This window comes from Gordionus sp. m RMFG-2023, chromosome 1 (genome assembly GCF_954871325.1).
Source record: "Gordionus sp. m RMFG-2023 chromosome 1, tfGorSpeb1-WG-v2, whole genome shotgun sequence".
Lineage (NCBI taxonomy): Eukaryota > Metazoa > Nematomorpha > Gordioida > Chordodea > Parachordodidae > Gordionus > Gordionus sp. m RMFG-2023.
In genome coordinates this window covers 92,353,409-92,380,424 of record NC_088775.1, presented here as the reverse complement: position 1 = coordinate 92,380,424, position 27,016 = coordinate 92,353,409, and the positions used below count along the sequence as shown (strand labels likewise).

Sequence of the window (27,016 nt, the reverse complement as noted above, 5' to 3'; positions counted from 1 at the left end):
GATCTAAATACAAGTATCTATATCCTGTATCTAGATATAAAAATGTGGTATCTGTGTCTAGATAGATTTTTGATTAAAATATCGGTATCTAGATATTATTTTAGACGATATATATCTGTATCTAGAACCATTTTAAAAGTATCATTTAACAACTCTGGTTATTCCAAATTATATTTTATTTTTTGGTTGAATAAGTTTTTTTTTAAAAAGATAATAAAAGAATTTTCAGTGATTGAAAAAAGAATTTAAAAATTTATAAATTACGTTTATTTTAACAATTTGAAATAATTTTTTTTTAAAATAAATATTTGAGTATTTTCAATACCCGATCAATATATTTTAATTAATTAATAATAATTAAAATAAATATTATAATTAATTAAAAATAATTAAAATAAAATAAATATTATAATGTTAGAATAAGTTTTTAAGGTATAATTAATATATAAAATAAAATATATAAAAATATAATAAAAAATTTTTTCACATCGTATCTTCCCTGTTCTTTCGTTGGCATTTCTTTTCCTGGAATCTGAATATAAAAATATATACAAAAAAAAATTTTATTCTTAAAAATTTTGAATTGGGTTTATTATATTATGAAAATAAAGAAGTAAATTGATTTTTAAACAATATACACTGAAGCCGTATGAATACGAGTTCAAAGAAATTCCCGGGTTCGGTTACGGGTTTTGGAAATTTTATAAACCGTGTTAAGATTCGGGTCGGATGCCGAATTTTTTTTAAAAAATCTGATTTTTACCGGAAATATATTCCATCATGTTCGGGAATAACCTACCTTAAGAATTTAACGGACAATTAATATTAGATTTTACCATATATTTTTTATATGGTCAGAGAGCTCTGGGTAACACTGGCTGGGCCGGGCCTGTAACTTTTTAAAAAATATTCGGGCCGGGCCGGATATTTTGAAACCGAATATTTGAAATCGTCATTATTATTCATAAAAAATAAAAACCCGGGTTGGGCCGAAAAATTTGTACAAATGGTACCTCTGCAGGGACTCAAAGGTTAACATTAGAATTGCCTAAAATTCGTAAGATAGGTATGTATTCCTAACATTGATAGAATATATTTTTTTTTCCGCGAAAAGCCGATCTTTTAAAAAAAAAGGCGCTTTAAAAAATGATTCAAAGTTTCTAAAAAAAAAAAAAAAATCAGCTGGAGACGCCATCTTGGTTAAGCTAAATCATTATTAAAAATTTTCAAACGAGAGCCTAATTTATTCCAACCAATCCGATGCAAACTTTATTGGAAGATGATTTACCGGATCAACGAGATAACAAGGAAAGCAAGTTATCAATTAATTTACCATATGGGTTAACAAAATGGCGGATCCAGCTGATTCGCATTCAACCGACGCTTAAAAAATGCATTTTAAACGAATGAATGAATCGTAAGTCTAGGTATTATTATATGTCATTGTTTTTTTTGGCGACTTTTTTTTATTCCGATTCCCATTTTAAAAAATATTTTAAATTTAAATGGATTCTTTTGGAAGAAAATAAAAATTTTAAAAAAACCCAAATAGTTTCCACGATTCCGAATTCTGATTTCCTATCCAAAAAAACAAGCCCACTTGGCTAACTTATAATTTGTTTTAAAAAAATTTACCCGCCAGCCCGCCAAATTAAATGTTTAAAAATTAATTTTAATGGCCGGTATTGGCTCTTTATTTATAAACGATTATATTTTTTAAAATAAATTGACGTCTTGTTCTGCTCATTTCGCCCGAAAAATTGTCAAAAAATTTACCCGCCAACGCCTTCAATCCGCTGGCCACGCGGCCAATGTTGAAAAAACGCCGACTATAACCATTCAAATTAGGGTCGGGTGGGAGAAAAACCTGCCCGATTGCAGACCTCTAATTCCTAGAAAATCTTATCAAGATTTGTTTTGGGTGGTTTGTGAGTTATATGCGGGGTTCCAAAACTTAAAATTTTGGTATTTCATCTTCTTTACCCCTTTTCTTTGAGGGAAAAGATTTTATTTCATTTTATATTTTTAAAAAAAAAAATTAAATAGGAAATAGTAGTATTGCATGTTTAAAACCGGAAGTGGGGGGGGGTGCGTAGAGTAGTCAACAAAAAAAAGAAGAAAATTTAGACAAAGGATGAATGACGTTTCATTAATTGACACACGTCACCTCAATTAATACCGTTTAAAAGTATACAAAAAATAACATGAGTATTCGATTCGAGGTAAAAACCGGATATAATTTGTGTAGATTAATTTAATTTTAATAAATATTTTGGTAAGTTGAATAGATTTTGATTTTTTTTAAAAAAATAATTCAAAAATCGATATTTACAAATCAGTGTATAAAGTAAAATTTATCGAGTAAAATTTAATAAACACATTTTTACGGTTACTTTTAAAGATACTTATTGGATATATTTCGACAAATTTTATAAACTAGAAGAATGAATTATTAATTTAATTAGAACCTTTAGAAATTCATTTCTGGACCGGAAAATCGCTAAAAAGTTTACCCCACGGATAAATAATATGTTATCGATACAGTAACGTAACAATAGTAACTCAAGACATTCCACTTTACGTTCTTTATTCTTTAACAAATATCTGCCTCACACTCCTAAATTTAAATATTGGCTCATAAATCCTTAAAATGGAGTGAGTTGATATCATGAAAGATGTCAAAGTTTTTAATTTTTTTTGCTCCAAACTATATGTAATTTTTTTTAATAAATAAAAGAGCGATTAGAGCTTTCCAGAGTTGTTAAAAGATACTTTTTAAATGGATCTAGATACAGATACATCGTCTAAAAGAATATCTAGATACATTTTAATCAAAAATCTATCTAGTTACAGATACCACATTTTTATATCTAGATACTTGTATCTAGATCCTTTAACAACTCTGGAGCTTTAAATCGTGAAGCCAAAGGTTTATAAGCATTCTTAGAGTCTTAGTCATGTAGTGTCTCTGCAAACATACATAGTGTCGTAATCCTTAGGAAATTTAGTAGCAAGGTATTTTTACAGTGGGATGCCCTTCCTGACATCGAACCCTATAAGTGGTTTTTACAGCCCCGTCGATGAGACGGTGATCCTGTTCTAGACCCAGATCACAGGGAACCATGATGAGGCTTCAGGTAGGGTTTTTAATCAAGATGGCTACTCTGAGCCTGATTAACATTATAGGGGAGAATCTTGAAATATGTTTTTTTTCAATTGTTATACTTGGTCAATATTTTCAAGCATCTGAGCAATTTGGGCGAAGGTATGGGTAAGTAATGAATATCCAATTCCGTCAGAGAACTAAACTGTCCCACCGTAAGGATATTTCTCGTAGTCAGAGCTTTCTCCAGACTCTTGGATCTAAGAAAGAAATAAAAACAACTTTCTATAAAAAAATATAATCTTATTTTATATACAATCCGGTGAAGGATAGATGTGGTAGAATGATTTGAACAGAATCCGGACAAAGAACCAAAGGTGGATAGATGACCTGAGTGGCCGATATTTGGGTGTCGGGCAGGATTAAGTTCTCACCATCTGTTATAGTATTCTTTATCAAAACAAAATGGAATTTTATTTTAAGTGAATGAATCACAAAAAAATAGAAATATTTTAACTCTTAAGGGTGCGTCCAAAGTCAAAAACTTCAATATTCATTGATAAAAATGTTACAATTAAGAGGAACTAAAAAAAAAGAGAAAAAATAGGGAAAAAAAATTAAAGATAAGAAATTAAAATAAAATAATTGGAAAAAAAAGAAATGTTTTTCTGGCACTTTTCGGAGTTCGTAGCTGTCATCCATTGAACAAGATGACATCAAATCCGTATCGTTGTTCAACTTATTCGAAACGTCGCTACAAATCGTAGACGCCATTTTTTCTTTTCGATTGAATAATTGGTACGGTTTATCGAAAGTAATACTAGATTTGGTTTTATCGATTTCGGTGATCTTCGAATCGTTAGCGATGTCACGTGACATGTTGGGAAATCTCTGATTGGATCAAAATTATTCTTTAATCGTCACATGGTATTTTTGAAAAACGTGTAAACAATATAAATTAGCCGTAAACCCTATCATGTGGTCTGTACGGTTTGACTAAATGACATTTATTATTCAATATATAAATGTAGTCAAACAAACAAATCATATGGTATCCAGCTGGCTCCCAACATACGTGCATTTTAAAGAATCGTCCTTTACTATTAATGTTCAATCAACATCAATATTCATAAATAGGATAACTTTAAAAAAAACTGTCATCATGATATATTATTTAGATTTAAATTGATATATGTCACAGGATTTGGTCCTATCGATCAAATTAAGGTGAAATGTTTATAACAAATACAAATAAAGACGTTATTTCTATTTTTAAATACAAAACCCTTTGTTAGTGTTAGCCTTTTATAACTTATGTAATAACGATTCCCAGAAATCTTATAGTCAGCTAAGAGTTACCAACACAATTTAATCCCTTTTATCTGGCGCGCTAGCAAAAGCCCTTCAAAAAACTAAATCCAGGGATTCTTACTACAGCCATAGGTCTGAAAGTAATTTTTCAGAACTTTTAAAATTTTGAAATTTTCTAAAATTATATTTTGGAAAAGATTTTATTTTTATATTTAAAAAAAAAAACATATTTTGTTTTACTTCACGAGGTATCAAAAGTTTGCGATTCGTATTTTATTAAAATATATTTTGTGGCCTAATTTAAAAGCCAATCTTTCGAAAAACTAACATTCGAAATGGTAGGCAACGTTGGCAGATCCAAGTCCAGCACGTCCGTCGCAGCGTTTGACGATCCTTTGTTGATTACCGCTATTTCGCTTTCTTCTTCCACCAAGCTTTCGTCTAATTTTTCATCGATTACAGCTAATTCGCTCACCAAATCTTTGTCCAATTTTTCTTCCAATCTTTCGACGCCAGGAGTGACATCTGTCATCTTGATGACAGGAGATATCGGGAAATTCATCTTGTTTCCAAGATCTAGACAATAAATAAAGGAAGTTTTTTTCAAATAAATTATAAATATAGTTTAACTGAATACTTTTTAAATATTTATTTATCCGAAATTGTTTTTATATACATAAATACGAAAAACGTAGACAGGTTGTTATAGTAAACGCTAAAAAATAACGCGACATTATCGCGTCGCTTAACAATAATATATAATGAATTATAGAGTTATGAATATGGGCTCCTTGAAGTTGGCCGAAAGATTGGAAGCTCTAGCGATGAATCATATGTCATTTAATCATTTTTTGTAGCGAAATTTAAGATTAAAAAGTTGTTTACGAAAAAAAATAAACAAATAATGACGACGTGTGCAAAAACAAAAACTATAGTAAATACTAAACATCCGGTTTTCGCCATTATTTAAATTCGGTTATTACTTTAAATAACCGTCATATGAATAATAAAGTTATAAGCTAAATGTAAACTATGACGTCACGATTTAAGCGTGACGTTGGTGGAACAATATCATTCAACCGCGAATTTATGCATCGCCTAAACAACCATCAAAAAGCTAATTAGAGGAACGATGACTTATAACAGAACATTAATTTATAAATATATTAAATAAAAAAAATATGTAACTTGAACGCTTTTTGATATATTTTACATCCTCTAGCAAAATTTGTGGCGCAACATTTTCCATTGCAATTAAGGAAACCTTGTTATCAGACGAAGTGCCAGTCATCGGGAAAATGACGTTGTCACTTTTGTCATCGCCCAGGGCAAATCTGATGCGCTTCTATTAGATTTTTTGTATTTCATTATATTGTCGAATTACCTCAATATATATATTTTTGGCATATTTATTAAGAAGATGGCGGCTTTTTATATTAGTTAACCCTCATATGGCCGAACACGTCTATCACGTGAGATGGGGGGGGGGCAATGATGAATATCATTGAAACATAAAGGGGGGAGGGATATCACTTTGATTTGAATATTGGGGGGGTAGGGTTGAGACAGGAAGGGATAAAATTTTATAACGAGAGTAATATCGTCATTGGCTTTATGAATATAATTCCTAGACAATTATCGTGAATTGGAATATAAAGTGGAATCGATCAGCTGATAAATGGGCTGAGGCATTACGTTCACTGATGAATTCATCATTTTTTAAAAATTTGTTTCATACGAACCCGTATAATATATTCATAGATCCCCAAAAAATCCGGTCTGGCCTGACCCAAGAAATAAGGTTTAACCGGCGTGGCCAGACACAATTCGTGCGTTAAAAAAAATTAAGAAGACAGATTATCACCGGCAGTAAAATTACATCGAAATGGGTAGCGGGAAAATTTTTTGGGCAGTTAATAATTAATTTTAGAGTAGTTTTAAAATAATTTGGTAGGTTTTTAAATTTTTTTGGTAGGTTTTTAAATAAATAATTTCCAAGTTATATATGGGGAGTTTATATTTTGGTAAATACTAACCTTTATAAATTGGATTTAAGTAAATCACCCTCTCAAACGAAACCAATTTAATGAATTTATTATTTAGATTTCATTAGATTAATTACGAAAAACCGGGTAAGATGGCGAGGATAGAAAAGTAATTTTAAAAAAAAATTTCAAATACATACATGAGGTAAAAAAAAAATATAATAATTCCTGGGAACAAAAATAATAAATAGGGTTTTGAAAGACGAGATTTAATGACTTTGATAGGATTCGGATCATCTTTGGCACCATTACACATGTCCTGCCTTTGCCTGGCTTTTAACTCGAAGAGTTTCGAATCGGTGGCGTATAATCTTTGACGGTTATTAGGATCAAAATTCTTTAGTATACCGTGTTTGGGCGTGGTCGTGGCGTGAGTCGAGAACGTGGAATTGTGGATCAATAATTTTTCCGGGATCGTTCCATCATTTTTAACGTTGGAATCGCTAAATAAACAAAATGACGCCGATTGGCGAGAGTAAAATGGGAGCGGATTCTTAGAGTGGAAAGTACAAAACTCACGATAATTTGATATGGGGGGGGGGGGGAAGAAAAAAAAAATAAAACCTTAAAGAGCCCTCTTTGAAGGTTGGGTTATTTCGATGGTACAATCTACTACGGTTATAAGGGATATATTTCGCGCTTTTAGGTAAAACGTGTTCGATTAATTGAACGTTTCGTTGGTTATTCGTTATTATTAGGGCATCTAAACTTTGAGCATTTGTCTCGTTTCCATTTAAAATTTTGATATACGGTTTATTCGTCAAATCTTTCCATTTTTTGGGGGTTCTTAAAGCGTCCTGATTATCGGAAAAACTGTTTTCGGAGATCTTTTTTTCGGCGAAATGTCGCGTGCGATGTTTGGCCCTGGAAGCGGCGATAGGGCTGGATTCGGTATCGGCGTCGTAAATAATCGAATTTTTTTTGCGAAGATTGACATGCGGGGTGACCTCTCCCTGACAACTTTTTTCTGGTTCAGACAGTGGAGACATTGCCGGCGAGCCATTTTCAAGTGATACCTGTCAATCAAAAGATAAAATGTCATAAAAAGCTATATTTTTGTTTTGTAAGGGTGATCGAGGTTTGACATGATTTTACTCGATTTTTTTCTTAAATAAAATGATTTTGATAAATATTACTCTAGGGTTCTAGGTCACGTGGAAGGGATCGGGGGGATTATCCTTTTTGAGTTATATGGGGGTGAGAGAAGGTGGTGGTTATATTAAAAGCCATCTCTAACAAAATCTACACACAATGACACAAGGGAGGGGGGGTGGGGGTAATAAATAAAGGTTAACAAAAATAGATATATCGAATTCATACAATACCATCACTCTTTATGAAATAAGGCGGGCGTGACAGGATAAGGTAAAATTAGATGTAGCGTTATATACATATATTAATCTAGGATTATTTTACGGTTTTTAAAAAAAAATGGGCATTGGGATTAGATTTAACGTTAACCTGCCATTTAAAATTCTATTCAAAAATTTTGGTTTAAATTAAATTTTTTCTTTTCTATTTTTAAGGAAAAATTTTAATTTTTTCTTTGTCTCAAATTATAAATACCCCCCCCCCCCAAAAAAAAAAATTTTTTTTTTCTATAAGGAGAATTAATTTTCTGAGAGAAGAGAGAATATTTTTTTTTAAAAAACGAGATTTATCTTTTCCGGATAAATTACAGTGCTTGTGCAGATTTACTTTTACGAACATTTCCGTATACAATAATTGGTTTGAAGAATAAAAATTATTTCCAGCAGCCCAAGCCGGGCATAGGGCCAGTGTTGTTAAACGGCGCATCTTGAGCATATTTTTGAAAAGGGGCTATAACTGAATAATTTTCCGGAAAAATATTGCCCTAAACCTCAAGAGATTTCGCTAATTTGATGTCTAGACTCTTTGTTTCTTCTATAAGCAAAATCTTCCGGCTTGCGCAGTATTTCTCTGGATGAGGAATTTAGTTAACCGTTTAAAAAAAAATTAACCAAATACGAGCCGTTTTACAACACTACTTAGGGCCGGTCCGTATATTTTAAAACCATAGCCATTATTAGCTACTACAACAAAAATCAAAAATAAATCCAGGTCGGGCGTGAAAATTAAAACCGGGCCGGGCCCGACACGAATAGTCTGTACCTCTGCAGGTCTCTGAAAATTTTATATAATTCTCATCGATTTTTACGAGTTAAAATAATTTCATATTAGAATTATAAAAAAGCACAACACTGTATTTAAGATTTTTTTTTTCCAGAGAATCATATTATATTATGGATTCTATAAAGTTCTTTAATCTTTCTTTCTCCTGATTCAATATAGTAATTTTATAAATGTGTTTCAAGATAATAAGTAAATTTACAAACACAAAAAAAAATGAAGTGGGAGGGGGGGGGTAGTGTTGATAAATTAACTAACTTTGACCATCTCTTTATAGCCTAATTAAGCTTCTAAGTTGTGAGTATCGACTTGAAGATTTGAATCGAATATTTTTGGATAAAAATATGGCCATGTTTAATACTTTGACAAAAATTAGGTAGTTAGTTTAACAACATTAAATTCGATGACAGATTAAACAAAATTGATATCCGAGTTAATGGAAGGGGTTTGTTTATATTTATTATATAAAAATAAGATTTATTTAGGTTACAATAAATCGTTAAATTTTAAAGACTTACATGTTTGTCCACCGGAAGGCTAATGTGCAAACAGGCCTCTTTCATCAGGAAATTTCTGAATTTTTGTTGAAAATAAATATTTCATAAACTTTAATTATTTTAGCATCTACCTGCTGTCTATAATGATTGGGGTGAAGTCAGGGATTTCAGCATCCCCTTTCCCAAGCCTAAATTTACCCCGTACTAAATCAAAATTAGCCAAAAAATGGAAAACTAAATTACCACCTATTCAAAACCATAATGTCTAAAAAAAACTGCCTATTCCGCTCCATTTTAATGACGATCATGAGTGATATACCAGACACCCCTCCCCATGGCAAAACTGGGTTCTTATAGTCGACGTCAAACAATTATCAAGGAATCCACTTTAAATATTAAAAAAAACATAAATGACTCCAAGAGCGATTTAAGTGTGAAAGGAGTGAAAAATGGGCCCCTTCTAAGAGATATGATTCCTAAACACAATTTAGAGATCAAAAGTAGTAAAATCTATATCTTGCCACTAAAGATCTACAAATCCCCACCCCAGCAGAAGAGGTTTAGGCCAGGCCAATTATCAAAAAAAATAATTTCGGGTTGGGCTTGGTCAGGCTACTCGGGCCGGGCCTGAACAAATAATTTTATTTTGGGCTCGGAATTGGCCCAATGCAGATCACTAATTGAATAAGATCATTGAAATGTTATAAGAGAGCATAGATTGAAACGTTAGAATGCAACGTTTCAAAACGCAAATATAAAAATAATCGTAAACGCGCAGTTATGTAGAAAGAAAGAAAGAAAGAAAGAAAGAGAACTCTTCTCTTCTCTTAACTTTTATTTTTTTTCAATATGAAACGTCTAATTGCCCTCATATTTAATTAGCAAATCTTTTTGAAATATCATAATTTCCCATAAGCTAAAAAATATTATTGAATCATTTTATTGTTATTAATCATTTTTCTTTTTTTAGAAGATGTTTTGTATCCATGCTATTTATCACTATCAAAATTTAAAAAAACGTTTAAAAAAATTTCATATTCAAACGAATGTATTTGAAATGCATTTGACTTACGTTTTGAAAATACGCTGCATTTGATACGTTTCAATTTGTGTGCACTTATTATGCAGATTCATTCAAATTTGTACATTTTTTGATTATTAGTAATAAATCCAAATAATTATTAACCGTCAGATTAGTTATATTTCTACACAACTCTTGAGGTAACAATAAGTTAAATTTTATATTAAAAGATTAGAGTAGTTTTATTTAAACCCCATCTACGCGTATCATACAAATTCTACTCCATATCGGAAGACCCTTTTAATCTTAACCCCCCTAGCCTCATCTTAAAACTACCCGATTGGTTGTTTGCTAAACTGATCGATTTTGGTTAAAAACAGCCAGGGATTTTAGCCAAAATAGTATTTCTAGAACTCTATCCGCCAAAATCTCGAGTGTTGCATAATCTTAATCGGGTTGTTAAAATCGTAACACTACCAAAACAGTTAGTCATATAAAGTTCCTTCTACAATGGGGATTGAGAGGTGGGTGGGTTATGACTCGAGATGAAGATGGGTCATTGAAATTGAAAGGGGTAGGGAGTGTGAGGTGGTTATCGTCATTGGGAATAAATTAGGAATGGTGTAAATTAAAGTAAAGCGAATTTTGGGAGATGTGAGTAGTAATTTCGATTTAACTTTTTTTATGGAGTAATATTAAATTTGTTAAGAGGTAAGTAATATCGTTACTAGCTTGTAGAGGAGAAGGGTGCAGAAGTGACTGTATATTTTTATTTTCTATACGTATAATAATGGTTTAGGTAATAAACTTGAAATCGTGATCGGGGTAAGTCAAGCATCGGCATTTGCCAAAGGTCTCGTTCCAAACGGCCAAAATTTTGCTGTGGAGCTTTAAAACGGGGTATTTTAACCAAATTTTCCAAAATTGGCTAAGGGCTTTCAATATTTTGTCGGCGTTCGCGTAAAAATCTTCCGGAGAGTTCTTGGCAAAATTCAAGAAATTGCGGGAGAACGTGTCCGACATAGCATTTATCTTAAAAGGTTATGATTTTGTTTTTAGGGAAATGTAACTGTTCTAAATTTGATAACTGATTTGGAGATGAAACTAAGTTTAATATTATGCCTAGGTAGGTATGTCAGGCAATCAGAACTCTGTGTTTGTTTTGTTTTTAAAATGTGAAAGTAAACAGTCCAACCTAGACCTTACCAACATGGACCAATCAATTTGGTAGTCCCCATTTATTTAACCAATTTTATAAAAAAAAATTTAACTAGATTGGATAGGTTTAATCATTCTTGTCTCTGAACACAAATTAACGTAACAATATTACCCTTTTAAATTATTATAAATCTATGAACAGGATATGGCAAATAATGACATAGAACCCTTGTTGCGAAGTCAGCTGTTTTCAGCCAACTAGGAAATTTCTATCCAGAAAAAGTTTGTCTCATTCTTCTCCTGTCCTTTAAGTTGAGACAGAACCTGGGGGGGGGGGGGGGGGGGTAAGTCATTTGCCCAAAAGTCAGGTGTGATTTAACAACTTCTCATATGCATAAGCATAAATGATGTACTTGATGAATATTGAAGGTCGATATGTTGTCGTTGAGCCATCGGGTTACAGCCTCGCCCAATCGGATTATGGTAGAAAAATCTCTGGATTTTGTGCTACAGTTCAAAAATTCTTCCAAGCTATTCAGCACGTTGTCGTTGGCGAAATTGTAAATGTTTTCCTTGTCCCAAAGGGTGTCCAGCTATAAAAAAAAATATTTTTTTATTATATATAAACATTCATAAAAATTAATTAAATCATGAGGGATAAACTGGCCAGTCCGGAAATCGCTATTAAAAGGAGAGAAGGAGATGATTAACTTAGTTATCATTTCAAGGCATTAATTTGCCGTCTTTCCTTTTACACCGATGGGAAAGCGTTTCCTTACCTAATATGTGGGATTTCCTTTAAATAATTTGCAGGCCTTACATTTTAACTAAAAATAAAAAATAACAAATTAAATCAAAGTTATGGTTTAAAAGCAATGTAATAGGGTGAGAATTTTCGTTTTTTTTAAAAAAAAAAATATATATAAGTATTCCGCTAGTTCAGGTGCGATACGTGAAAATGTGTTATTTTATCAACTTTAGATCATTTATTTTGAGCGCCTTTTTAATTAATTTTTTTTAAAAAAATTTGATTTTATCCAATAAGAAAAAAGTATTCTATGTTTGAATTACACATTTCTTTCTTTAAGAAAGAAAGAAAGAAAGAAAGAAAGAAAGAAAGAAAGAAAGAAAGAAAGAAAGAAAGAAAGAAAGAAAGAAAGAAAGAAAGAAAGAAAGAAAGAAAGAAAGAAAGAAAGAAAGAAAGAAAGAAAGAAAGAAAGAAAGAAAGAAAGAAAGAAAGAAAGAAAGAAAGAAGAAAGAAAGAAAAAGAAAGAAAGAATCATAGTTCGCCCACGAAACTTTTGAATTTAATATAAATTATAAATGAAGCGAAGGTTAAAGGAAAGGGGGGGGGGAAATTAGCTACACTTCAAAAGATAGGAATTTTAAACAGTGCTGGAATTACATTTCCGGTTAATATCCAAATTTTTTTTAATTTTAAAAAGAAAAAATCGCTCAAAAAAAATGATTTAAATTGATGCTAACACATTATAAATCCCCAAAAAAAATTTTTTTTTTTGGGGGGGGGGGGCAAAAAATTTTGGATTTTAAAAGATTTTTGATGCCATAAAAACATCGAGAATTCACTTATAAAATTTTTATTTTCTTTTACAAAAAAACTTGAAGGAATTAAAAACTTTTGCATTTTGGCTAAAAACGGAGGAAATATTCATCGTTGTTCCCAGACGGGAACAACTATCCGGGAATATTTGAAATGATATTTTTCCCATACATTTTTTTTAAAGCGATTTATATGAATTAAAACTTAATTTAAAATACTAGTGTTCACTCACACTTCTAATAGCATCTTAAAAAACGTTAATTTTTAATATTTAAGCTTTTAAAAATTTTTCTAGAAAGATCTAAGAAATAAAGCAAAATTTCTAAATTTTTTTTTGTTTTCCTATTTTTTAAGAGAGAGAGATTTTCTAAGAACGAGAACCAGAAAATTTTGAAAAAAAAAATAATTAACGATGATTTGTTTCTCTCGTTATCGAAGAAGAAGGAAAAAATGGGCAATTATATTTACGGAGAATGACGTCATACCGCCAGCACCCACCCCCTCCCGCCACTCACGTAGTTAGCGTTGTTAAACGGCTAACCCATTTAGCGCCAAAACTATGTCGCAATCTTTGGGATCTTGGATCAATAACATATGATAATACGATACCTAGACTGATCGACGTCATCAATAATAAACGCATTTGATGGCGTCGCGAATCAGCTGGACCCGCCATTTTGGTAACCTGTACGTATAGTAAATTATTCTCATGTCATAAACGTCTATTAAATTGATAACTTGCTCCTCTTATCAATTTCGACGATCGGGCGATTCTTTAATAAAGCTCGCGTCATACATAGGAAATAAATGCCCTTTAAAATGATTTTTTAATAATGATACGGGTAATCAAAATGGCGTCCCCAGCTGTTTATCATTGATTGTGTATACAAATGAATGCAAGGGTCAGTCTAGATATTATTATAATGCCATTGTCTTATGTAGAAGGTAGAAAAGTTTGGACATCTATTTAAGCCGAAATCTTGAATATTACGTAATATTATTTTTTTTGACTAAAATATTGGGTTAGCCATTTAACAACAATACACGTACTAAGAAGTAAAATAAAATCAATTTTCATATTGCCAAAAATTTATACTAAAAATAATTAAAATATTGTAAAATACGATGACTTAACAAAAAATAATTTTACAAAATTCTAAAAATATAATTAACACGATTATCTCAAATTAATTATGACTATAACTAAGTCATCTCCCCCTTTTCCCCACTTTAGGAGAATCCAAAAGTTGCTTGTACTCCTCCTCTCCTACCCTTAACTCAGGCACACCATTGGATATTTCCTTGAGACGGATTCTCGATTCCCTTTTTTCTTTTCTTTACATGTGCCGTTCCTTAAGGTTGATCATAGCATTCCTTCGGACACCATCTTCTGACATGTCCAGTATTATCCATAGCATAGATTCACATCCTCGGACTTCCTCCACTCTTCCCTTGTTGTAACTCATGAATCTCTGGTGAGTTGGTCCTTTTATCGCCTCGGGTTTTCCTTTTGGCCAAGGCCTTCCATTCGCTAACTGGCTCTATGTCTTTGCTAATTAGAGTAGTTCGGCCGAGGATGTGAACCTGTGCTATGGATGCGAGAAAGCTGGACATATCAGAAGATGGTGTCCGAAGGAGCGCTGATCGTCCCAGGGAGTGCTATGATCAACATCAAGGAACGGCGCTTGTGTAGAAAAGAAAAAGAGAATCGAGAAGCGGTCACAAGGAAATATCCGATGATGTGCCCGAGTTATGGGTAAGAGAGGGAAGGAGTATAAACAACTATTGGATTTTCCAAAAAGGGGGGATAAGGGGGAGATGTCCTGGTTGAGTCATAATTATTATGAGATAATCGCGTTAATTATATGTTTTTAGAATTTTGTAAAATTATTTTTTGTTAAGTCATTGTATATTTTACAATTTTTAGTATAAATTTTTAATTTATTATGATGTGGGAATTTGTAATTTGTTTAAAATGTAATTTTAGCGTATAATTTAAATTTTCGGCATGAATAAGATTCACTTTAGTAACAGCACATCCTAAAACATATTTAATCACATTTATATAATCTTTCATTCTTTATTTATCTCTTCCTTTCTTTTATAATATCCTTCTTTTTAAAAAAAAAATAATTAATAGTAAAATGAAAAAAAAAAAACTTTTTGGAATAGAGTTGTTAGATCAATTCTTTCGCAGAGGAAAATCAGCGCTAAAACTTTTGTCGGCCGATATTCGCTGATATTTTCGTTGGGGGAATTTGTATACGAAAATGGCTTGCAAAGGTAGGTCACCATTTTAGCTTTATTCATCATTTCTGATATTCATATAAAAAGTTAACAATTATCCATCTCATATATGTATAATTCATTACCTTCATTATAACTCATCATCTGAGTGAAGGTCATCCAGCATTCATAGAATTTGGGTGTTAGAGCTTCGTGATCCATTAGATTTAAGAAGGAGTGTTTAAGTAAATGCTGAAATTTTTGAAGCACAGTAAAACTAGCAACCAATTCCTTCAGATTTAAGGAAACGAATAAATATTGGACATTATTTTTTGTTTCATAAATAAATTTTTTTTAAAAAAAATTAAAAATATTAAAATAAAATTAATGAAACTATATTTTCTTCACCTTGTCCAATATTTTCATGAATACATTTAAGCAAGATAACATGTAGTGTATTTGACTCTGTGCCAAGTAATTATCCAGTTTTTGTAGGATAAACTATAATACACAAAAAAAAATATATTAACATAAAACAATGGGTTACAAAGATCAAGATAAACATTTAAATTGGTGATTAACCATAAAAAATATTATAACAAATAGACCTAAATCCCTCACTTACACTATTTTATATTCATAGAGATTTTTACATGCAGTATAGACTGGGATTGGGCAAATTGTTCAAAAAATTCCTAAGGGTTGAGCTGGGTCAAAGTTTTAAGGCTGATAATTAGGCAAATGTAGTTTTTTGCCTAAAATTTTTATAAATCAGGTGGGGCAACTCAAATATGGGGTTAGTTGGGCCCAACTAATCTTTCAGTAACTCTGATCAATGACCAAATATTGGATAGTCTTTCTCATATAAAAAAAATATATAAATCTTTGCTTAACCATGAAACCCCCATTAATGATTAAAAACAATACGATGCACAAAAAAATTAACAAATAAATATATTCAGAAAATTTTAAAATAATTTTATAGATAGTCTGCTGACTTTTAATGAATAAATTATAAGTTTAATGTAAAAAAATTTTTTAATATATAAATACTCATTTTAAAATGAGAATTTGTGTAAAAGAACAATAAAAATATGGGTTTTGACATTTTTTTTATATGATGTTCAAATTGAATGAAAATAATCGATAAAAATGTGGTTTATTTGTTTTATGCTCTTTATAGTTGGATAATGGCTAAATATCGGCTCAATCTACAAAATCCATAAACGTTAAGGCATTTTTATTCATAATAGATTCTTTCAAATCTAAGCTACTATATTTTTAAGAAAAACCCCGAGATCAACATTGTAGTTTACGGTTAAATTTTTAGCTAGCTGATTTTTCTAGGCTTAAACACCCAATTATAATGCTCTTATAATAAAGGTTCTGTTTAAAACAATGGCAAACCCCTGACGTCTAAAGATATACATTTGTAATAGTGTATAGTATATGTTTTTATAGATATATCCATATCTAACATTAATTTTAAAATGATATATCGGTATCCATTAGAGTATTTTTTTTTAAAACTGCTTATTACATATATTAAATATTTCAAACCAATGGAGAAATATTGTTTAAATTTAGATAAGTTGTAACAAATAAAATTATATTTTTTTTTCAAGGAATATGTTCTGGAAGATTCTAAAACATGGAATGAAACATTTTTATTTGGTGAAAATGGGAATGAAAAATAAACATAAAAAATGCCTTTGTTCCAGGTCCCTTTAAAGGGACACCTATTAAAAATTAATATATATTATTTTATTTTACTAATTTAATATCATTGATCACAACCAATTTTTTTGTTAGTTTGGATGATGGTAAATTTTCATGATCTATATTATTGTCATTATCAGCATTCTTTATCAGTAAAATGATGACTGGCATGTTGGATTCTAGGGCTGATAGACTACACTGTCTTATGGTAGATTCTCGATGAAACAGCATCCCATATAATATTCTCAACCATTTGTGGTAATCATTAGACATATCATTAGTTAATTGATTGATAATTCTATAGTATATTCAAAATAATTTTATTAAATTATTCATTAATTTTTATTTGTTATGTGATAAATAAAATTTTTAAAAATAATATTTTACTTTTCCAAAATGTTTATTATATTCAAACTTATATCAGTGTTATCACTAGATTTCATATTTTTTGACTTAATCAAGATAGTTTGGAATGCATTGATTATAACATTTATATGGGAGGTTGAATGTTTCTACAATTTAATAATTCATTTAGTTTGAAGATTAATTATTTATTAACCAATGAAAAATTTGGCAATTGTAATATATATAAAATTTTGATCAAATATTCAAATTCATAATTTTGAGCTTCAAAATAAGATGCAATGTATATGACAAGATTTTTAGATGCTTCTAAATCTATAAGCAATTCTGATATATAGTCATAATAATTCAATATACCATATGATATGTTATTAAATATTAAAATAAAAGTGTCAAGTATGTTTTCTCTACATTGCATTGAAGTTGATGTGTCATTAAGACATTTTATACCAGTAATAATAATTGTATCTCCACAATACTGCATTTCTGCTTTAATGAGGTCAAGATTAATGTTTTTTTGAATAAAACTTTAAAAAGAACATAAAAATTTATCTGATATTTTTATATTACTTTAAAAAGTCTTTCCATAATTTATGTTTAAAATTAGCCCCAGATGTAGATAACTTCTTTAGATCATGAATAAGTCCTTGCAATTTAAATATTGAACTAGTTAAATTAGCCATAACATAAAATTTCTAAAAATTTTTAAATATCAAAATCGCGCGTTTTTAGAGCAGATATTTCTCCAGGGAATGACTGGCAGTATAAAGAATATTATATTTTTTTATTTATTTTTTATTATCTTGGGTATTTATATTAATAAGCTATGTTATAGAAATATTAGTAAATGATTATGAAAGAAAAAAATCATAATAACAAAAGGACAATATTGAGGCATAAATCATAAAATAATGTAAAATACAAAATAAATTAAAGCGAAAGCAGCAAAATTATTCAAAACCTCCTTCACCTAATCATCAGGAGAGATCGAATTAATAAACAAACCTAATTAGCCTTAAGAATGGCTATTGCGATCCTCTGCCTTAAGTGAAAAACTTCGCGAGGCCCCCCATAATTTTTTCTGATTAGGCGGCCAAGGTCTTTAAAAATGTTTTTAGCCAAATCACCATATGTAGTTAGGCTTAAGCAAATGATGGGTATGAATATTTAATTTGAGGAATCAGCGCTGTATTCCGATTTTACAATTTTGAGCTCTGTTCAGAGCGTCCTTGTTAAAATTAGAGGGGGAATTAGTGTCCAGACAAGAGAAATCCCATGTTAGAAACTTTTCTTGAGACCATGGGATACTTGTGACCCCATCAGGACGCCTACTATCGGAAAATGAAGACTCCATTGTGGTAGGAAAACCAGCTGACCTAAGTGCAAGAGATATGATTTGATTGCATTTCAAGTGTCGAGTTTGCCGACCGGGATTATAATTGCAATGTAAAGGATGCAGCGCCATATTGTTATCATCCGTATGACATTTGCTGCATTAATATGGTAATGAAAAGGTAATGTTGAGCCTGATACATAGAGCATAGCTGAGCTCATTGTTGTCCAATTCGAGTTTGAGATTGGTAGATGGAATATCGTCTAAAAATTCATATCCTTGATCTTTGATAAGTTCAATAAATGTTGATCTAGCCAATGGTGAGATACTCGAAATAAGGTATTAAACGGAGTTTTTCACAAGTGGTTAATTCCAATCCTTCTGCTTTACAGAGATCTGAAATAGGGCTTATAGCTGTATTCAAAAAAGGATCGTGAACCGACAGATGTTGGTCAATTAATATATGTGCCTGAAGGTGACTAGCAACGAATGCACATATTGAGATCGACAATGGGGATCTTATACCAAGGCCGCTATGTTTGGAAAGAAGTGTGGCTTGATGCCAAGATATATAAGCAGTCGCTAAAGATGACTTTTATTTTGGTTTCGAATCTCACTAAATGTTCCCTATCTAAAAATAATCGGCTCGATCGTAGGGCATTAAGGATTTTAGGGATGTTGAAGAAATTTCGAATTAAAAAAGGCCTTGTGAGTTGAAAGACAAGGAAGAATGGGTTTTAAATTTTCAAAGATATCGTCCATATCGCTAAAAAAAGAATTCACTGACTCATCACCAATGGGAGAGCCCAAATGCGATAGATTTTTCAAGGGGAACTGCTTAAACCCAAAAACGTTTTGGGGTATTGTATTAATATCGCAGTACTCAGTTTTGATTTGATTAATTGCAAGTCCGAGGCTGTCAGTAGAATAAATTAAACAATTATAAATTTGGAGGATATTTTTTCAAAATATAATTTTAATTTATAATATATGTATTGAAATGAAATTTAAAGAAGTCCATCAAAGGAAACAATTTTAAAAAGGAAAAACATAAATTATTACTTAAGCAAAATTACATTCAGAATAAAGATGTTCCAAAATTACAATATTATAAATGAAAGATGGTGTTATCATTGTAATTACACATTTAAAAGCGAATTAAAGATTAATTAAGCAAAAAAATTAGCATACAGATGACAAATACTGTCAGTAAAGAGCATCACAAAATTTTTTGTTTGCCAGGGATCAAATATTTAAGGAATTTTTTCAAGATTTTGAAATTGAAGTCCTAAAAGCAGGCGCATAGTAAGTGGGGGTGGGGGGGGCTGTAGAACAAATTATATTTCCCCCCCCCCCTTCAGATCCAAAAATAGAGATGAATCACATTTAAGAAGCTTGAGTCATAATATAATCAAGGATTTTATGGAGGTAGAGGAATATACCAAGATTGCTCTTCAGAATCGGACTAATCATGAGACCAAGTGGACATTTTGATTATGAGGCAGCGAGAAAATGTCGATTTTTGAGGCAGATCAGAAAATAATATGAAATATATGATAAAATTTTTTTGTAAAATATGACTTTCTATTATCATATTCATATATTAAAATTTAACTTCAATTATATTTCTTTTTTTTTTAGAATATAATATAAATACATTTCTTGAGGATTAACATTTAAATATTGTTATCTTATAGTGTATTTCCATTATAAAAAAAATGGAAAAGATAAATATAAAATATGGCAATAACTAACTAAATACCTAATACATGTTTACTGCTGTTAAAACCATTCATTTAAGTTCCTCATGTTGTTATATATATTTTCCTAGTTTCTTATATAAAAAAATTCTTCTTATTTAAAGTCTCTAAGGTAAATATAGCTATTGGAATGAATTTAGTCTGTAGATCTGAATATTTTTTTCTTCGAAATCTCGGTTTGAAAAATGGCTGAGGTAGATTGTGGTTATGAATATGTACCTTAAGCTACAATTAAATATTTAAACAGCGAGTTATTCTCAAAATGTTTTTTATAAGTCTTATCTTAAGTTTAAGTGGTTATCTTATTCTTTATTACAATGTTTTTCAATGTTTAAAAAAATTTTTATCCATTAAAAAGTATATTTTTCAATACATTTAATCTTAATTTTATTTGATAAAAAAAAAGAAGAAAGAAAGAAAGAAAGAAAGAAAGAAAGAAAGAAAGAAAGTTATAAAATATCAAATATCCTTACTTTAATTATTTTTTTATTATGATTTTGACTTATGAGTGGTGTTGATAAATAATGATTTATCCGTTGATATTTTAAAATATTTTGCATTTTAATAAAATTTAGCATTCTTTGGAAAATTGCTATAGACTGATACTCTTACATTTTATTATAGGAATAAATTAATATTCGACCATAACGATATAATAAAACACATTTCTCTAGAGCATTATAAATATTACTAGTTGATAGCCCGTCAAGAATGACGGGAATTAATGTTCTTAAATATTGGATATTAAAATTGTACCTTATATTATATTAAAATTTAGTAGAAAAAGAGGTAAATTTGTAAATCATACCTCATAAAATATTCTTAATTTCTGATTTAAATATTAGGGAAAAATATTACACGCCTTTCTCGAAGGGCATAATAATAACTAATAACACCAGAGCTCCAGTTAGTCATCATTGATGTTCTCTCCCCACCCCGTGAAGGTGGGAGATGGGTTTTCGGGGAGCAAAGAGATGAGCAAAGAATGAATAAAAGGAGGTAGAAATATAGGAAAAAGAGACAAAAATGTGAAAAAAATATTTATAATAATTTACAAGCATATACTATAAGCGCGGAATTAACGCCGCGTGCCGGTATCGGTTCTAAATCGCTAAACGATAAATAGCCAATAAAAGGGATGTTCTCAATTTTGTTACCAGTAAAAATCCCAAAAATGGCTATTAATGTTTTATTTAAAAAATGAAGATCCAAACCGTAGCCAAAAACATAAATAAATTACTTAAGTTATAGGAAAATTAAGTATTTGAACTAAATTTGTAGTGTCTGTTTAATAATATAATTTGTAAGATATATACTTGTATTAAGTATTTAATATAACGATGTTTTATTGCCATTTAAAATGTTTATTAAATTTCTAAAATGCTTTCTTAATAATATAATTTTTAATTATATACTAAAATTTATTATAATTTCACATATAGATATGTAATACATTCGTATTAAGTATTTAATATAACTATTGAAGAAATTTTTTATTGCCATTTAAAATACTAATTAAATTTGTAGTTAATTTTAAAAAATCAAATATAAATAAAGATTTTTATAACAAAATATAAAGTTTAAAGGGGCTGAACGGTAAGAACGTTTGCCTTTGAAATTAGGGCACGAGTTCGAATCCCCGAGCAAGAAAAAAAAATTTAAAAAAATATTTAACATTACCAAGATAATAAAAGCCCTCGATTTATTTAACATTAAGAAGATAGGAAAGTTGATAGAAAAAATAAAAATTAACGTTATGAAGATATGAAAGTTGATACCAAAATAAATTAACGTTATAAAGATAGGAAAACGTTCATTTCTTGAATACGGCTATTATATATATAGATCTCTCAAATTATCAGCTTTCAATAATACCGAAAATCATTTATTTATAATGATTGATAATACCAATTTTATGAATTAACTAGAAGTACCCTTATGATCCCATCATACAATAAAAATAAAACTTACTTGGATATATATATTATTACAATTGTTATACAATTTTTTTTAAAATCTTTAGTATATTTTTTTAAAATATTTTGGAACAGTTATGAAGACAGTATGATACAAGTGAGAATACACATCCATTATATCATTTGAACTATCGGAAAAGGGGTAGAGGGATATTCTGTATTCGAGCTGTGATTTCACATTACCAAACATATAAGAATTCTCGTTTGACTATATAATATATAAAAATAATAATAATATTACAGAAATTGTTGTTCCATTAGAATAGCCAAAACATATTTATATGCCATGGAAAGTTTAGGGGGTTAAGACCGAACATTAAAGATTAAATTGGAATATCAAGGAGGAGAACCTACATGATTTTGAGGGGTAAAAATATTATTTATCATATTATATCGTGACTTCTAGTTGAGGATCTATGGTTATAATTATACATATTTTTGTTATTTACTTTAGCAGTGTATTCCTGACTATGATTTGACATGTCCCTACGCGTAGGTACCAATTCAATGAAGAAACCGATAATATTTTTTTTGGAATGAATAGATTTCCAAGATACCCATATATTCAATTTGCCTTCACCCAAATCAACCACACAGGCTTTATCAATCTTTGAATAAACCTTGGATTTAACTTTTTTTTAAATATAAACATGTAATTATGTATATTAAAAAGGTGCAGTTCAATATATTTTTTCTTAGTAGAGGGCCACTTTAAGAAAAACTATATAATTTATTTCGATGATCCAGGCATAGGGGATTCAAATAGTAAAGCTCAATGGTCTGGTCCTATCAGTCATAGACAGAGACGGGACTAATTGACAGAACCGATACAGCATGTACCTGTCTTCTTATTTTTACGGTCCAGACCGGTCGTTATTTAGGTTTGTATATTTTTATTTCATTATTATTTTCTGTTTAAGAGGAGTTATTTTAAATTTTTTAATTTTTCAATATGAAAGCTATAAGTTTTTTTTCAAAGAAGCATTTTACTTATAGACCTTATTAACAAAGAATTAAATAAAATAAAATAAAAAACATAAAATATTTTTAAAAAAAACTAAACAAAAATTATTTATCTTGAACCGGTCTTTTAGAACCCCGATCTGGATATATTTTTTTAAAGACCTTGGTCTAGTCCGGTTCAAATGCATTGTTCCGGTCCGCTAAGAACCAAAGGCTGAACGGTGAACTTTCATTAATTTCAATGAGCTTAATATTATTGATCGAATAATTGATAAATAGCGAAAAATTTTGAAAATGTGATTTATATTGTATATAATACTTGTTTCTATTCCTTTTCGTGAATTTCGATCTAATAATATCAATAAAAAAAATATAATTATAATATAAAAATATTTAACTTTAAATTTATTCAGCGAACGATAATTATCGGAGACTCGCAGGTCCGGCCCTAAACCCGGGTCGGGTATTCGGGCCGAGCCTGAATTTAAAAAAAAATCCGGGCCGGGCCCGATTTTTTTTTACAAATGGTACATCAGCAGTTCTCTGATAATTATATTATACAGTATACATATATTGGATACTCTTATAATTGAAAACGATTAAATTTTAAAAATAATACTATTTTTTGCTACTTCCCTATAATATTTATTAATAAAAAAAAAAGGTGATATATTTTAATATTAAATTTCTACGGGACATTACTTCTCCGGTCCAGTAAATATGTCGCACAGAAATTCAATCATCCTAACTATACTAACATAACTTCTGCGATTTTAGAAGCCCGGATGTTTCAAATTATGCGTCTCCCACATTTTTTTGGTGCATTGCTCATTGCCTCACAAAAAAAATTTTTTACCATTCTTTTATCAAGGAAAACACTGGACCAGAGCCTAACAGACACAATTTTAAGATCATTAATTTTAACCAGCACACTTAGAGTTAGTGTTGTTGAATTACCTAACTATGACCATTTCAATCGTAGCTTTGGTCAAGCTAAAAAAAATTGAATTAAGCCTTATAGTTGAGTTTCAACTTGAAGATTAATTGGAATATTTTTATGGCTACGTTGTTTTATAATTGACTAAAATTAGGCAGTTTAACTACACTACTTAGAATCTCCGGTTAAAGATGAAAATCTTACCACTTTTCTTCATTCCATTCAACTCGACTCTTTGAAAATTAAGTAATTTACTCCCACTTTCTTCTCATGATCATGAATCGTTTTTTTCAGCTTTGAAAAACTTTTTTTTAAAAACCATCACCCATTCTTTATGCACTTATGATTACTTCCCTGTTTTTTCTACATGAAACTGGAATCAAGGAAATTCTAAATCTTGAGATAGGAAAAATTGCTTCTGCTCAATATTTTCTCCCATCATAATTTGATAGTATTGGCATCAGATCTTCCTTATTTCTATCCCTCAATATTCCCTGGCGTCATTGGCGTGGCCCTAATTTTTTCCAGCGCAGTTTGATTTCAAATAGGCGCTCGCCGAAATAGCCTTGACATGAGCTGAAATGAGGTATATAAAGACTTTTAGGAGAAAATGTTCTGGCAAAGTTTCTAACATTTCCCCAAAAATAAAGTCTTCGTTAAAATAATTAGACTATCAGCAAGAGAAAACGCACAAAATAGAGGTTTATATTTTATCATAAAAAAACGACTATAATATTTAATGTTCATAACTATTTCTTATTCGAATTCCCACCCCCCTCTCCATAACAGTTGTGCCAATTCCTAAATAAAGTATTTAAATTAATTCTCATAAGAATTACGTGTAAGATAACAATATATCATTTTATAAGTATATAATTTTCAGAAGATATTAATAAATTATATATATATATCAATAAATTTTATTATATTATTATTATAATAATAAAATGTGTACATTTAAAAATAATAATTTAATCCACCAGTAAAATGAATTCGTTGACCCTTTCAAGGTATAAAAAAAACAAAGAAAATAAAAAAAAAAACTGCTGATAATTTGATATTTTGTTTTATAAACGATAAAAAGTTATATAAATTTTTCTTTTATATAATAACCTTTTCTTTAAAATATAAGTGGTTTCAGATGAATTACAGATCATCTCAAACTAGTGTTGTTAAGCTGCTATAAACGGCTAACTCAGCATTTTATCTAGAAAAATATTACGCGATCCTGAAGATTTTGTTTCATAGATGGTACAAAAGTCTAGACAGTCTAGTAGCAAAATTCTGGAGACTTTAGCAATTCCAAAAGCGACTCAAAACTAGTTGTTTAACAACACTAATTTCAAACCATCATAGCAATTTTATAATTAAATAATCAAATTAGCACAATGTGATTGATTGAACCTGCATCTTATTTATTTAGTTTTTTTTACTTTTTAATCATCTAAAATCAAATAATTTCATATCTTTAAAAAAACATAAGGAAATTAGTAAATTTTTCAAATATTAATAAAAAATATAACTTGTGCCAAAATTAAATTAGAATGTTTTAAAATTAAATTTACATTTTAATTTTAATATTCTGGCGGTGGCAGGTTTTTTGCAAATAGAGAGATTAAATATTGAGCAATAATTCTGGTCTTTAAAAGTAAAAAAATATTCAGAGTTTTTATATGAACTTTGCCTATTTACTGCGAGTAAATTATAATGAAAGAGAAATTGTGGATAATTGAATAGAATAAATTGTGAGCGATTGTATTGAATAATTAAGGAAGAATGATGATTTTATTTTCAACTAAGATCAAAAAAAACAAAAGGTGAAAGTAATCATGATCATTTTAAGTATATATACAAAATTAACATCAATTTATTATTAAAATAAAAATCATTGTATAAACTCTTCAAAACATCAAATTTAATATTAAATATAATATAATATAGTCTTCTACAATATAAAATCCATTAATAAACATTATTACTTGTATTTAACAAATTAAATATTAAATCGTATAGGTATTATTAAATGGAAAAAGTCAGAAATTATTCACATACAGGAAAATTAGTGTTGCTAAACGGCTCGTAAAGGCCTAACTTCAGTATTTCATCCTGAATTCTATTAATCAAGTCTGAAGATTTTGATCGTAGAAGGAACATAGGTGTAGGCATATAGTATCGAAATTTCGAAGCTGAAGGCAATATTTTTCTGGCTAAAATATTAAGTTAGTCGTTTTAAAAAAACTTACATGAGATATTTAAAAAAAAACCTTTGTCTCTTTTTTTTCTCCTAGTGTTAAATTTATGTAATTATTGATATTAATTCGCAATTTTCTCGGTGGAGCAAACGAAGATTACGATTTATTTTTTATTTTAGGTATATATATATATCAATTTTATTTTATTTTTACAATGGTTATTAATTTATTCAAGAAAACTTTCAACTTCCGTCTCAAAGTTTCAATAAAAATGTTTTTTCTTTCTATTTTACGCCGTTTTTTTTAAAATTCGGCTCATATGAAGCGATTTCGCGTCATTATCCCGAGATATCCAAAGCCATTGTCTAATAGCGGATAACTATATTGCGCGAGAAATTGGTTCGAGTTTAAACTATTATTTGGGTGATTACTTTATTTTTTTTAGCCTTTTAAGCCAATTTCTAACGGGCTAGAAAATCTGCCAAACCCCCATTCTTAGCAGAAAACTATCACTTTTAGCCTCGGAGTTTTTCTTAAAATGACTAATATAAAATTAAAACTCTTCAATGTTAAAAGATTTTGACCGACAGGGCCCTTGAAGATTGAACCGAATTAAAGGACATTAAACCATCATTACCCAACTATAATTAAGAAGCGTCAGCCTTGAAGAAGCTAGAAAGAGTATAAGTCCCATGTAGAA

General features: G+C 29.8%; 2 protein-coding genes across 2 annotated transcripts; both read right to left on the bottom strand.

Moving 5' to 3' along the window:
• Positions 1-483: 483 nt before the first annotated feature.
• On the bottom strand, positions 484-8,256 carry LOC135930949 (uncharacterized). The gene is made up of 9 exons (XM_065467752.1): positions 8,158-8,256; positions 7,024-7,475; positions 6,677-6,902; positions 5,603-5,759; positions 4,743-4,990; positions 3,779-3,994; positions 3,420-3,553; positions 3,226-3,363; positions 484-532 (listed from the first exon to the last, which is right to left on the bottom strand). The coding sequence occupies exons 1-9, from the start codon at positions 8,254-8,256 to the stop codon at positions 484-486; spliced, it is 1,719 nt and encodes a 572-aa protein (XP_065323824.1).
• An 860-nt stretch (positions 8,257-9,116) lies between these two features.
• On the bottom strand, positions 9,117-15,295 carry LOC135930948 (uncharacterized). The gene is made up of 5 exons (XM_065467751.1): positions 15,220-15,295; positions 15,008-15,162; positions 11,700-11,879; positions 10,937-11,160; positions 9,117-9,183 (listed from the first exon to the last, which is right to left on the bottom strand). The coding sequence occupies exons 1-5, from the start codon at positions 15,293-15,295 to the stop codon at positions 9,117-9,119; spliced, it is 702 nt and encodes a 233-aa protein (XP_065323823.1).
• Between the last annotated feature and the right edge of the window lie 11,721 nt (positions 15,296-27,016).